At 45.7% G+C, this 15,170-nt stretch overlaps 1 protein-coding gene across 3 annotated transcripts in view; it reads left to right on the top strand.

Annotated features, from left to right (window-relative positions):
* Positions 1-5,744: 5,744 nt before the first annotated feature.
* PABIR2 (PABIR family member 2) overlaps positions 5,745-15,170 on the top strand; it is a 156,226-nt gene continuing 146,800 nt past the window's right edge. For 2 of the 3 annotated variants that reach the window (XM_082263316.1, XM_082263315.1), the window contains exon 1: positions 5,745-5,967. In XM_082263316.1, coding sequence (XP_082119442.1) covers positions 5,876-5,967 — 92 coding nt within the window. In that variant the 5' untranslated portion in view covers positions 5,745-5,875. The remainder of the gene's footprint in view (positions 5,968-15,170) is intronic. The other variant, XM_082263313.1, reaches the window with a different exon arrangement.

Here is a 15,170-nt window from a genome sequence, read left to right as displayed (position 1 = left end):
TGCTGGGATTTGTGGTGCTTCTCTTTGTGGTGAATCCTCCTCTTCTGGGGTGCCTGCGGCACTCCTGGCTCCTCCCCTTCTTTGGGTGCCCCCACAGAGAGCCGCTTTCCATGTGAGCACCCGTGCGGGCGCGCTCCCGAGTCCTGCTGCTGCGTCCATAGACACAGACAGTGGGACGCGTCACTGGATTTGAATGACAGCAGTGGGAAACAATGGCTCCCGCTGCTATTAATCTACCCAATGAGGACAGAGACAGTGGCTGGAGCTGCTGGGCTTGTGCACATCACTGGAACGGATGGGTTCAGGTAAGAAAAAAAGGGGCTCTGGGGGGCAGCTGCAACAAAGAAGGTTTTTCACCCAAATGCATAGAGGTGAAAAACCATGAAAGTTTACAATCCCTTTAAGGACTGGCTTTGGTCGGAACTCCTGCCCCTACCCCCCCCCCCCTGCTGCTGGTGTCTGCAATATACAGTCCCTTGCGAAAGTATTCGGCCCCCTTGAACTTTGCGACCTTTTGCCAAATTTCAGGCTTCAAACATAAAGATATAAAACTGTAATTTTTTGTGAAGAATCAACAAGTGGGACAAAATCATGAAGTGGAACGAAATTTATTGGATATTTCAAACTTTTTTAACAAATAAAAAAATGAATATTGGGTGCCTAAAGTAATAAATGAAAGAAATGGTACCAACTTCCAGGAAATGTTAGTATGAAAATGGGGTGAAGGGGTAAGTGAGACCTCAAACTCCCCAATAGTAGAGGAACTCACTGGGAAGAGGGAATGGGAAAAGGGAGGTTATCTGGATTTTTGGGTACCGATAACTTGGTAAATAATATAGCTAGAGTAGCATTTATTAAAAATAATTTTATTAAATATAAAGCAATAACAAATATTGAATTTACATCAATTGATATAAATAACACACAATTGACACAGTAAGTGTCTGCTAAAATTGACTTGAAGTGTGAAGAGTAGTCGGAATATCTCCACAATTTTCTCTACATGTTTTGCGGGCTGTAAGTCACTTGGGGTATGTCTCTATCAGTTTTGCACATCGAGAGATGGAATTTTTGCCCATTCCTCCTTGCAAAACAGCTCGAGCTCAGTGAGGTTGGATGGAGAGCGTTTGTGAACAGCAGTTTTCAGTTCTTTCCACAGATTCTCGATTGGATTCAGGTCTGGACTTTGACTTGGCCATTCTAACACCTGGATATGTTTATTTGTGAACCATTCCATTGTAGATTTTGCTTTATGTTTTGGATCATTGTCTTGTTGGAAGACAAATCTCTGTCCCAGTCTCAGGTCTTTTGCAGACTCCACCAGGTTTTCTTCCAGAATGGTCCTGTATTTGGCTCCATCCATCTTCCCATCAATTTTAACCATCTTCCCTGTCCCTGCTGAAGAAAAGCAGGCCCAAACCATGATGCTGCCACCACCATGTTTGACAGTGAGGATGGTGTGTTCAGGGTGAGGAGCTGTGTTGCTTTTACGCCAAACATAACGTTTTGCATTGTTGCCAAAAAGTTTGATTTTGGTTTCATCTGACCAGAGCACCTTCTTCCACATGTTTGGTGTGTCTCCCAGGTGGCTTGTGGCAAACTTTAAACGACACTTTTTATGGATATCTTTAAGAAATGGTTTTCTTCTTGCCACTCTTCCATAAAGGCCAGATTTGTGCAGTATACGACTGATTGTTGTCCTATGGACAGAGTCTCCCACCTCAGCTGTAGATCTCTGCAGTTCATCCAGAGTGATCATGGGCCTCTTGGCTGCATCTCTGATCAGTCTTCTCCTTTGTATGAGCTGAAAGTTTAGAGGGACGGCCAGGTCTTCGTAGATTTGCAGTGGTCCGATACGCCTTCCATTTCAATATTATCGCTTGCACAGTGCTCCTTGGGATGTTTAAAGCGTGGGAAATCTTTTTGTATCTAAATCCGGCTTTAAACTTCTCCACAACAGTATCTCGGACCTGCCTGGTGTGTTCCTTGTTCTTCATGATGCTCTCTGCGCCTTAAACGGACCTCTGAGACTATCACAGTGCAGGTGCATTTATACAGAGACTTGATTACACACAGGTGGATTCTATTTATCATCATTAGTCATTTAGGTCAACATTGGATCATTCAGAGATCCTCACTGAACTTCTGGAGAGAGTTTGCTGCACTGAAAGTGAATATTTTTGCACGCCCAATTTTTCAGTTTTTTTATATGTTAACAAAGTTTGAAATATCCAATACATTTCGTTCCACTTCATGATTGTGTCCCACTTGTTGTTGATTCTTCACACAAAATTACAGTTTTATATCTTTATGTTTGAAGCCTGAAATGTGGCAAAAGGTCGCAAAGTTCAAGGGGGCCGAATACTTTCGCAAGGCACTGTACTTGTAGCACCATGGAGGATTTACAACACGTAAATGAGGCCTAAGGGCTTGTTCACACCATACCTGTTGTGTTTCTGGGAAAGAAAAGACATAAATTTTATTTAGGTACAATGTCGCACGACCACGCAATTGTTCGTTAAAGTAACGCAGTGCCGAAACGCAAAAAATGGCCTGATCATTAAGGGGGCAAATCCTTCCGGTCCATAAGTGGTTAAAGCGGAGTTCCGGACACTAAATTTTTTTTTCAATAAAAATACCCCCGGGACAGTCAGGGCTAGTACATTCCACAATGGATAGCCTCTGTACTGTCCCAGGTCGCACTTACCTTTTAGAAGAAATACTTACCTTGAACATTTCTTCTCAAGCGCTGCCATCTTGGATGTGGGCAGCTGAAGCCAGGGCGTCCTCTTCTGCGTCCTCTTCCGTGTCCTCTTCTCCCAGAATGCGCCTGCACTGGCCCCGCTCGTCACTTCCGGTGCAGGCGCGTCATCCCTCCACAGCTGTTTAGCAGGGAATGAGGCACCGCACCGGAACTGACGAGCGTGTCGGTGCAGGCGCATTGATTCCTGCGAGCAATTACGTTCAGCTCCCAGGAATCAATGCAAAGAGGAAGTGACGGGGTGGGCCACGGCTGCAGAGGGAGGAAGTGGAAAAAAGGTGAGTATATTTTTCTTCAATAACACGGTAAGTAAACAAAAAAAAAACAAAAAACGTAGCTATTCATTTCTTTTTCAGGTGACAAAAAGCAAGCGGATGGCCCAAAATCGCTTTAAAGAAAGTGTCAGGCAGCATTTTATGTATATTAGGTAAAAAGAAAAAATGTGAGTAAAAAAAAATAAAATATGCACTGCTCATAGCCAACACACCACAAGGCACGTCAATGGATTCGCACTAACCTGCGCACTGTGGTGTACACCCAGGGCTGCTGTTAAAAATCACAGGGCCCCATACAGTCTACCTGACAGGGCCCCCTTTCCCAGGCCGAAAGTGACTGAAGACATAGATTTATCAATCCTTTTCTCTGTAGCCTCGGCTGCACATGTGAAGGAATAGAGAGCACTCTGAGGCTTCCTGCTCATTCACAAACTGAAGCATAGTAAACACAGTTTAGTAAAAAACGAGGATCAATGCGCTACCTGAGGAATCTGATGAATGCGGAAAAATATTAAAATCAATAAAGTGAACAAGCTGCCAATCTGAATCGGTGTCCCCACCGTGAGTGTTAATGATTTAAAGTGAGCAGGATCGGCGCTAATTATATGTATTATATGTCATATCTATGAGATGTAATAGAAGCACAGAGATATATGCCTGTCCTGAGATGCATGTTGGAGTGTACAGTAATGATAGATTGGGAACAACACCAGACTCAGTATCAGTTGAATGATCAGAAGAACCCGAACCGGAAACAACTGCTGACTGGTGCCGCTGATATAGGAGTGTGCAGCGGAGGACCCATACCACTATATGTGAATCGCTGATTACTACAGTGATCCCGCCATCCATCCATCCGAGGAGGGCTGCCTGTAGAGTGTTTTTGGAATACACCACCTTTATAATGGATTACACACATGCGTTTTTCCTGTGTGTTTGAGGTAAGTGGCCACTACACACTTTAAAGCATCAAGATTTGGATTATACTTTCTTTATCTATCCCGCTTGTTTTTGGACACTTTTGTGGAAGTTTTTTGCACATAGGAGTGCATGCCGTTTTACACAGTGATTCATCTTATTGGATTTATTTGGACATTCATTTTGCAGCACTATTATTTCTATGCATTTATGGTTCATTTATTTACTGTGACATTGGCACTATCGGATTGATTATTTCATATGAGTATCATTTTGATTCATCACTGGTTGAAGCACGATTTGATTTATGTATTTATTTTTTGTGACACTATTGGATTGACTGATTACACACTAGCATTAATTTTGGATCCACCATTGGTTTATTTACTACACATCTCATTTGCACATTCTTAGTTTTTTATGAATTAGCGCCGATCCTGCTCACTTTAAATCAGAAAAAAAAGTTTACTATGCTTCAGTCACGAATAGACACAGATGTGATTGATACCAATCAATCGCTCACTGTGTTCATTCAGGAATGGAAGGGGCCAGTAAATTACATATTTACTGGCTCCTCACTATGGGTTCTTTCACACGGGCGGTCCGATCAGATCCGCCTGTCAGTTTTTTAGGCGGATCTGATCGGATGCTCCATGCAGCTCTATGGGGCAGCGGATGTCAGCGGAGACACCTCAGCTGACACCCGCTGCCATCCGTGTCCGATCCTGTCCGTGAAATCTGGACGGATGGAAACCCTATTTTTCCATCCGTTCAGTAATCGGATCGGATGAGAGCGGACAGGCGGTCCGCTCTCATCTGATCCCCCCATAGAGGGCAGCGGAGGCTGAGACACCTCCCTCTCCGCAAACGGAGATGGAGCTGTCATCCGCCGGCTCAGCGGGGATCGCGGATCGATCCCCGCTGAGCAACATGGATCCGCCTACGGAGGGCGGATCACGTGAAAGAGGCCTATCTCACATTAGCTGCAGTCAGGAAAGGAGGGAAGCTGGCAATACTGCTGGGGAAAGAGGCACATAGGGGGGCCCCGGACAGCAGATGGAAGGGGCACATGTGTTAGAACCAATTCCCCTGCAATGCAGCCAGTGGGGTAAAGAGGAGAAGCTAGCAGTGCTGCAGAGGGAGGAAGAAGAGGATTGGTGTCTGCAATAAGACAGTACAGCCAGGTGCCCAGCCCCCCCCCTTATGAAGTAATAGGTTATGGGCCCAGTACAGGACTGACTGCACTGTCTTATCAGCAGCCCTTTGTACACCTACTCTAACTGATAGTGATTGGTTGCTGCATGTCTTAATTGATAGCATTACAGTAAATGTGAAAAAGAATTGGTTGCTTAGGGTTACTCTACCTATCACTACTGTAAACCTAAACCTGATTGGTTGCTTAGAGTTACAGCACCTATCAATTGAAATCATCAGAGTAAACTGGACTGTGATTGGTTGCTCTGGGTTACTGCAGCTTACCAATCGTTACACTAGGCACAGAAGCCCGCCAATCTCTTGTTGCAGAGAGGTGGGGGAGATAACACAGTCGCTCGGGTTTAGTTATGTATATGAGTGTCTAGAAGTCCCGTAGTTCCTCTCCCATCATTGTGTAGTGTGCAATGCATTGTGCAGAGTGAACAGACTCCCGGTCCGGAGGTGTCTCCTCACAGCACACTCAGGCCGTCCTCGGCGCTCAGTCATCAGCTGTGCGCATGCGTGCTGGGCGCTGTTCAGTCTCGGCATAGGGAGGGCTGGAGAGCTTGGCCTGGGCCTGAGCCGGAGCCGGGGCTTCCTCGGCCTCTCACAGTGCAGAGGGCGGCGAACGTTTTCCCTGGCTGTGGTATGGAGCCCTGAGCTCGGAGCTTGTCTACTAAAGGCCTTGTACTGGAGAGGGAGGAGGAGCTGCATCGCTGCTGCCATCATGGCTCAGGAGAAAATGGAGCTGGACGTGGACATCCCCAGCGATGGCAGCCTGAGGAGGTCCAATAGTGCCCCCCATATTAACGGGCTCAGGTGAGGCTGGGGGTACGGGGGGGGGCTGTGTATTATATGGAGCATCAGGTGACTGTGGATGATGTGTTCAGGATGGAGACAACCTGTGGATTTCCAGCTGGGAAGGAAGGAGCTCCAGCACTCAGCATAGTACCTGCTGGTTGGACATGCTGGTATTTGTAGTTTTCCAGCCTGGCCTTCTGAATAACTTGTAATGTGTGGATGGTGGGCATTGTCTGCCTGCAGTCCCTGATTCCACCCATGTCCCAGATCCTGGAGGTTTGTCCCTGGAAAGATCCTAGATATTGGATTTGTTTTGGAATGTTTCATTTAATTGTGACCTTCCATTCTGATTCTCATAGCTTAGTGTAAGGGGAATGTCTGTCTGGACAAAAAAGAATCTGATTGCTGGACACAAAAGCGTGATCTTAAGGCCCAATCACATCAGCGCGTTGGAAAATACCTGATGCATTTAAAAAAAAAAAAAACACATTGCATTTTTAGCGTGGTGTGTTTTTTATTTATTTTTTTTATGCTTTGCCTAAACCACTTAAAATTGTCACCTGGGGGGGGAAATGTACAGATGACTCAAAGTGTAATGTGTTTTGGGGCACCCCATAGACTTCAATGGAAGGTGCATGTTCCAGTATACAGTCTGCGGAAGGTGCTGCAAGCAGGACTTCTGAAAAGTGCAGCACACAGATGTGTGAAGGTTGGAGTTTCATCAGAACTATTTTTCATGTGCTTTTGATTCGCGGTGAAGGGGCGTTCTAGCATGGCAAAAGTGCACCGGTGTGAACAGGGCCTTGGGCTTGGTTCACATCTGTGCATGTCTGGTTGATTTAGTTTTTTGTGCCTTTTTTTTTTTTTTTTTTTTAGGGGTAGACTGCTAGTTAAACACAAACCCCTACCTAGAATGCATGTAAAAATTTTGTTTTTGATGTGCTTCCATTGAAGTCTGCGGAGCCAGAAAAAAAAAAAAAACACACCATCCTGCGTGTGTATAAAAATTCAGGAAACCGCATAGATGTGAACAGGACCCATAGAAAGTGTTAAATGGATTGTAGTGCATTTTTGTTCTTTGCCGTACACACTAGCATAGATGTGAACCTAGCCTTAGAATCGTATAAGAGATGTCTTCATGTAGACCTTTTATAGTGTGCAGTCCACTATACACAGCACAACATGGGCAAGGGTCCGAAGAAATATTTTAGGTAACTGATGATTGCCTGTGACGGAATGGGAGATGTTAAGGGTTATATAATGGCACTTTTCCACTGCAAGTACCAGCTCGGCCCTGCTTGGCCCGGTTTGCTTTTCCACTGCTGGTACCGCATGGTACGGTGTTGGAACGGCTCGGTACGGTACGGTTTGCTTTTCCACTAAAGTAGTACTAAAGTTAAGTGGGTGGGATTCTCTGACCAATCAGTGTCTAGTAGTGACTGCATGCAAAGGATTGTGGGATATGGTACCTGTTGGAACCACAATCGAGGTGGTACTGTTTTTTGGCACTTTTCCACTGCAAGTACCGGCTCGTACCGGCTCGGCTCTACTCGGCCCTGCTTGGCCCGGTTTGCTTTTCCACTGCGGTACCGCATGGTATAGTGTCGGAACGGTTCGGTACGGTACGGTATAAGTTTGCTTTTCCACTAAAGTAGTACTAAAGTTAAGTGGGTGGGATAACAACGGGGTGAGTGTGATTCTCTGACCAATCAGTGGCTAGTAGTGACTGCATGCAAAGGATTGTGGGATATGGTACCAGTTTGGTACCTGATGGAACCACAATCAAGTAGGTACTGTTTTTTCAGAGCCGTACCGTTCGGTTCCATGCAGTGGAAAAGCAAACCTATACCGTACCGTACCGAACCGTTCCGACCCTATACCATGCGGTACCGCAGTGGAAAAGCACAAAAGCGTGCCGAACCGGTACGGTTCCATGCAGTGGAAAAGTGCCATTAGAGCCGTACCGTTCGGTTCCATGCAGTGGAAAAGCGCTGCCGTACCGAACCGTTCCTACACCATACCATGCGGTACCAGCAGTGGAAAAGCACAAAAGCGAGCCGAAGCATTCGGTTCCATGCAGTGCAAAAGCGCCATAACTCATGCTAAAGAAGTGAAATCAACTGATAGGGGCTGTGTGTCAAGGATCAGCAGTGTTTATGCTTTAGTCTGCCTATGTTTATGCCTTGGTCTAACATAGGCAGTCTTTGGCTCTTGTGACACTACAGATCCCAGCATACCTAAATGTGGTAGAGTATGATGAGATCTGTAGTTTTACAAAACTTAAAGTGGAGTTCCACCCTAATTTAATACTTACCTCCATCTTCTCGCTCCGGGTCACCTGAAAACGAAATGGATAATCGCATATTATTATTTTTTTTTTTTTTTACTTGCCTCGTAGCGAAGAAAATATACTTGCCTTACTTCCTTCTTCCTCCTTCCTCGGCCGCGGCCCGTCATCACTTCCTGGCTCTGCAATGATTCCTGGGAGCTGAACGTCATCGCTCCCAGGAATCATTGCGCCTGCACCGGCCCCGACGTCAGTTCCGGGTCGCGCGCGTCATCCCCCTTCTAAACAGCTTCTGGGCATGCCCAGAAGCTGTGGAGGGATGACGCGCGCGCACCGGAAGTGACGGCGGGGCCGGCGCAGGGCATCGTGGGACCGAAGAAGGCGGAAGAAGACGCCGAAGGGGATCTCGCTGGCTTCAAGCTGCCCACATCTGAGATGGCAGCGCTGGACAAGATGTTTTCAAGGTAAGTATTTGTCCTAACAGGTAAGTGCAACCCGGGACAGATCAGAGGCTAGCCATTGTGGAATGTACTAGCTCTGACTGTCCCGGGGTTATTTAAAAAAAAAAAAAATCCAGGGTGGAACTCCGCTTTAAGTGATTGAATACTTTTTTTTTTGCTGGATAATACAATCTGCTGCATGTAGGTAATAATTTTAGTTGTGGGTGGTCTATAACCTAATCATTTGTTGATCATGTGTACTTCCTGTGCAGGGCTTTAAATCGGCACTCCAGCTGTTGTGGAACTACAAGTCCTAGGAGATATTGCAAGACTGACCGGTATGACGTAACATGTTCCAGCATCTGCAATCCCCCTGTGACAGTGAATGGGGGATCCTTTCACTGCACCTGCTGTCACAGTTTGAACACAGCGTGACTGTTCGGGGCTCCGCCCATAGGGTCGCATCATTCATTCAGTTCTTGTGAATGAATAGACTACAAGTACCATCAGCCATTGTGGCTGATGGCTTGAAGTTAACTACGAGGGTGCTGGTGAGTGCTCTGGTAGTTCATTGGTTCTTCCTACTCTCAGGTAACTGAGAGTCTGCAGGAGCCTGAGATTGCACCCGAGATCTGCTGATTGCAAGTGCAATGCTTTGCAAGCTACTTAGAAAAATAAAATAACAAACGGACATATTTTTTTATTTTTACCTGCAAATAAAAAGTGCATTTATTTTTAAGCTTAGCCTTAAATTTTTTAACATCATACCTGCAGTGAGATTCTGTATTTCAGGACAAGCTTTCTGGGGTCACCCCCATTGTTGATCTAATCAGTACTGCATCAGCCAAGAAGAGCCGAGCAGACCTCAGAAAGCTGGAACACTGCGTGGCCTCGATGGACTAACTCCTTGTACACACGATCAGATAATTGTACGAAAAAAATCACTTTCGAACTGACATTTCGTCCAACAAAATCCAAAAGGACAAACATGAAAACTTTTGTCGTACGATGGCCTAGCAAAAGGCAATCGTTTAAATCAGTACACTATGCGTCCCCTAAAAATCAATAGGCAAAGACCACGCATGATCAGAAACACTAAAATAACCCTGAAAAAGCCTGACTGCCATGGTTTTTGTTTTGCACTATCCGATACAACCAGGAAGCTTTTCCAGAATTGTACGGGAAAAAAAAAATCATACGTTTAGTACGCATTGTTGAATTCGATAATAGTATCCTGCAACAAAATGCGAACTATGCGTCATCCGATTATCTGATCGTGTGTACAAGGCATTAGGCTTACTTTTATTTGGTTTCCTTTAGATTTACCTTCAACTATGTAGTGGAAGGGCCTGCCTGATTGCATACAAGTTGAAAGTGTTTAGGTCTGACCTCATATTATGTTTTTGTTAAATCTAAAGGAAAAAATCTATAGAAAGTTGTTTAGTGTGTATCCAGCTTTAGGCTGCTATCACTTATTGCAGTTGCTGAGATTTTCCTCTTATTTGTTCTGTGGATTACATTGAGTCAGGGCGGACTCGTAGACTGACCTGCACCCTCTGTGGAACACCATAAATTGGGGACATAGATGTCAAAGCAGAGACCCTAAAGTTGGTTTACGTTCACAATATGGAAGCAGCACTGCAGTCACTGAGAACTCGCTACTGATTTTTACATCTTCAGAATAAATCTTTTATGCAGCGGCAACACATGCACAAAATGCCTTCTAACTTCAATCATTTACATCAATAGTGTGTAAACATAGGTGCCACTGGCTACCTGGTTTACATGTTGGCCCTAAGAAGCGGTCAATAGCAGCCAAGTACATGAGGAAACATTGGCACAAGTATTACTTGCATACAACGTACTAACTGACCACTTTTTACACAGGATCTTGCTACCAGCAGGATTCTGCATAAATCAATATGGCCATGGGAATGAGGCATTCCTATAAACAAAGTATCACAAACCGTATTCACCTGTGTTGTTGGAAGCACACTATAACGTATAATGTCATTAAAATCCCCTTAGAAAGAAACTTTGCCCTCCAAAAGAGACACATTCTTTCCTTTGGTAGTCTTTTTGTGCTGTAATCGTATACTTTCAAGCCCAGTGGATTTAGTGTTGTCCACTTGACTTGCCCCAGTGTCCTGCTACAGGTCCCGCCCTGTGCTGCCATCATATTATTTTTGCTTTACAGGGAGTCACCTTTTTGTTTCTAGTTCCTGCAGCCAGCCCTGCAGTGACACTGTGCTGGATCTGGCCCATGTGCAGAAAGGTCCATCCCTATTGTACAATATATGGTGGATAATAATGCTTCCTGACTTATCAATATTGTATATCCCAGGAGGCATTGCTTTCCTCTATTCATAGAAAAATATGTAAACCTACTTGGTGACAGATCTATCTGCGCATGCGTGAGAACTGCCACCACCTCTGTTTACTTCCCCCATTTCTTTATACATCTCTATAGCCATATATGCAGCCCATACGCAGAATGCCACATATTGAGTTTTTTAAATGGGGGAAGTAATGCCTCATGAAATGTGACATATGTAGCCCAGGAGGTGGGTGAAACCTCATTCTCACATGGAGAATGGCAGCAGGGCTGGAAAAAAAAAAAGTTTGCTATGTTTTAAAGTGGGGGGACTAGATTGGTGGAAAATTTCACTCTGAAATGGTCTGCTTGAAGCAACCTGGCGACTTTAACCTAATAACTCGCACACCCTAAAGGCTGGTTCACACTGGTGTGATGGAAGACCTCGCATGTGATTTGTACTGCTATGCAAATCACATGCGATGCAAATTTAGACATACAGATTGTATGGCTGAATTCGCATCCCATTTGGACCAAAGCCGTGCAAGGCCCTTTTTGTTGGTCCGCACCATAATCAGATTGCATGGGTGTTCACACCATGCAATCCAATTCCTGTCCAAATTGACAGCTCGCACTGCGATATGCAAACTTATCTAGGGGTTTCATTAACAGTATTGTATTGACACTCTCAGCAGTTCGCATATGGCAGTGTGAACTGCCTGCGAGTCGGGTGCGATGCGGGAACCCACAGTGGATTCGCAGGGTTCCCCCATTAGGCCAGTGTGAACCGGCCCTCAGTCTGCAATAACCATTCACTTCAGTATTTGCTTATGTGAAAGTTTATATATGGCTGTTGCACTAAACTATTAACAAAGTGATGTGTGCAATGTTAGAGCCCATTCACACTACCGCGACTTGTCAGCCTGACAAGTCGCGGTCCATGCAGTGCTACGGGAACCGTTCTAATAGGAGCGACTCAAGTCGCTCCAACTTGGAAAGTAGTTCCTGTACTACTTCGGGGCGACATCGGAGTGACTTGCATTGACATTCATTATGTAAAGTCCCTGCAAGTCGCGGTGCACCCGACTTCACAGGTCGCCCCCGAAGTCTTGCCGCGCTAGTGTGAACCGGCACTTAAACTTCCTTTCCTATAAGCAGTGTGCATGAATTATGATTTAAGTAAACTATTTGTACTGCTCTGGTGCAAATTGTCTTTATATTTTGGGTTTTACTTTCTTTAACCACTTATGTACTGGAAGGTTTTACCCCCTAATGACTAGGTTTTTTTTTTCTTTATAATATGGCACTGCGTTACTTTAACTGACAATTGCGCAGTCGTGCGGCGCTGTACCCAAGTAAAATTGATGTCCTTTTTTCCTCACAAATAGAGCTTTCTTTTAGTGGTATTTTATCACCTCTTTTTATTTTTTGTGCTATAAACAAAAAAAGAGCGACCATTCTGGAAAAAAAAACTCAATATATTTTACTTTCTGCTATAAAACATTCTCAATAAAAAAAAAAAAATAAAGCAATTTTTATTAATTTAGGCCAATATGTATTCTGCCACATATTTTTGGTAAAAAATCCCAATAAGTGTTATAAGTGTTTATTGATTTGCGCAAAAGTTATCGTGTCTACAAACTAGGGGATACATTTTATGTCTTTTTTTTAAAATGATTTTTAGCGGGACTGCGTCATTGTGGGGGGGGGGGGGGGCAGATTAGACACCTGATACTTTTGAGGGGACCAGTAACCTTACTACAGTAATCAGTGCTAAAATATGCACTGTTACTGTACTAATGACACTGACAGGGAAGGGGTAACACCAGGGGGGATCAAAGGGTTAGGTGTGCTCCTAGTGCTTTCTAACTGTATGGGGACTGTACTCACTGGATCAACAGAGACCTGTGTTCCTAAATAGGAGGAACACAGGATCCCTGTGGTCATCTCTGACAGAACAGTAGTCTGCTTTCTTTACATAGGCAGACTGCCATTCTGTCTCCATGGGGAGCGATCTGTCCGTCGGACCCGCTGATTGGCTCCCCCTCTGGTACACCCAACTATATGTTACACTAAGCGACGTAAAGGTATGTCGTTTCGCGTAACAGAGCCGACCTGCCGCAGTAAAACTATGGCGGCTGGATGGCAAGTGATTAAATACAGTGGAGTTGCTCTTCAAAGGAGGAAGACCACAAATTGCAAAGGCTGCCATTGCTGATCTTGTTAAAAAAAAAAAAAAAGTATGCACTCCTGGTTGTCTGACTTTAGCTGAGTGCTTGTTCTGGAGATTTGCAGTATTAAAGTGGAAGTAAATGTAAAGCTTAACTAACTCTAAACCTACTCTCGGACAAATTCTAAGCCTAATCTGCCTAACCCTATACTTGCCTTTTCCGCAGCCTCTCCTGTCTGGTCCCAAGCTTGAGCTTTCAGCAGGAGAGGCAGCTCACAACGGAAGCCCCATAGTAAATCTATGGGTGACGTCCCTTCCTTGGTGTTTTCCAGCCGTTATCCGCTTTCTCTTGCACACATAGGGAGCCGCTGGAGACCGGACTAGAGCAGCTTCCGAATTGGTAAGTGTAGCGATTTCTTTTTCTTTGCAGGACTAGATAGATTAGACTTAAGCCTCATGTACACTGCTGCTGATAAATGGAGGTTTAGGAAAAGTTGGGCATTTTTCAGCAGCCCCTGAACTTTCCTCTGTTATCTGTCCATGTACACTGAGTCATTTATAGTTGTTTAGAGGCAGTTGAGTTTAGTGGCATTTTTTTTTAAGTGAAAAAATGCATTCAGACCGAAGTTTATTGGCATTTGAAATGCCAAATGCTTGTAACAGTGTGCAAACATGTCTAAACCCGGTAATTCGCGTTTAATAGATTTCACCCACTTTCAGCTACAGGCTCTCCTTGCTGGGATCTCTGGTCCTGGCAATCTTTTTCTTTTTGAATGGAATCCCTCCACACCCCCCCCCCCCCTCTAAAATTTCGGTGGTCATTGTGGGTCTTTTAAACCCCCCCCCCCCCCCCCCGGTGTGAGGTTATGAGCCGGCTGTTGCCACATGCTTTTAAAGGGGGTAGGGGGGGCGGCTGGTTGGAGTTACTGCTGACTGGGTTTTTCTGGTGCGCAACGGGGGGTTGACCAGGGTTCGCTGCCACCCTGGGGGTTGGTGACTAGGGCAGGGATGTCCTCTGGGCTACCTGCAGCGGTTGTTGGGCTGGAGGAGCGGATAGTTTAGCATCCGCGGGTAGCGCCTCAACCAGCCCCGGGTTTGCGGCCTACTAGTCGGAAACTACGTGAGGTGGCCCCTGTGAGGGTGGCTAAAGCCACTGCCTCCTGTTTGGGCATCTGCCCGCCCCCTCCGCTGCCCCTGGGTGGTCGGCTCTGCGGGGGCTTGTGTCCAAGCGGCTGGGCACCCAAGAAATTTAGACCGCGGCTTGTGGCCTACTAGACCATGCGGCTGGGTCGGACGCCTCTGATGGGGGGTAGCCCCAGTGCGTTTAGCTGAAGCCCCCCACTCTACCTTTAGGCATCTCCTGGGCTGGGATCTGTGCACTTGCGGCTGGGCTTCCACAAAAATTTAGGCTGTGGCCTGCTAGGCTATGTGGTTAGCTTGGGGGCACTTCATTTTTAAATGACAGCCCTGCCACCATTATTGTGTGGGGCACCTGCCCCTTTTAGCGCTGCGGCCCTACTGGGTCTGAGTCCACGCACCCTGAGTGCTCAGATAGTGAGGATGTTTCCTCTGCTCTAGCCGTGCAGGAAAAGGTGCTGGTGGATGCACGGTTTGTGTCAGTGAGTGACGCTTTAAAAAAGGAGGTTGCGGCTGATGCTGCGTGGAAGGCGCCAATCTCTATTGGCACCCACAGGCCCTCCAAAATGGCGAGGGTGTTCCTTTTTCCACTTACTTTGACAACATTTTCATGAAATGGGGGTTGTCCAAAACGCAGTGGTTCCTAAATGTTTTTTGCTTGTGGTGTTCTTATGAGGATTAACTGCCTTTTTAAAGGTGGACGGTCCCACCTGTGGTAGACTCACTGGTTTCCAGGTTAAATAAAGCTACCTTCATTCCAGTTGAGGAGTCCCTGGCATTTAAATATCCAGCTGATAGGAGGGGGGAGGCTCTGGCCCGCCATATGTTCACTGTGGCTGGTTTGGCACTACTATTGCCCTGGGGTCACATACT

This window comes from Pelophylax lessonae (genome assembly GCF_965119305.1).
Source record: "Pelophylax lessonae genome assembly, chromosome: 7".
Taxonomy (NCBI): Eukaryota; Metazoa; Chordata; class Amphibia; order Anura; family Ranidae; genus Pelophylax; species Pelophylax lessonae.
Note: the sequence above shows the minus strand (reverse complement) of the source record. Positions and strands in the feature narration are given on the sequence as shown.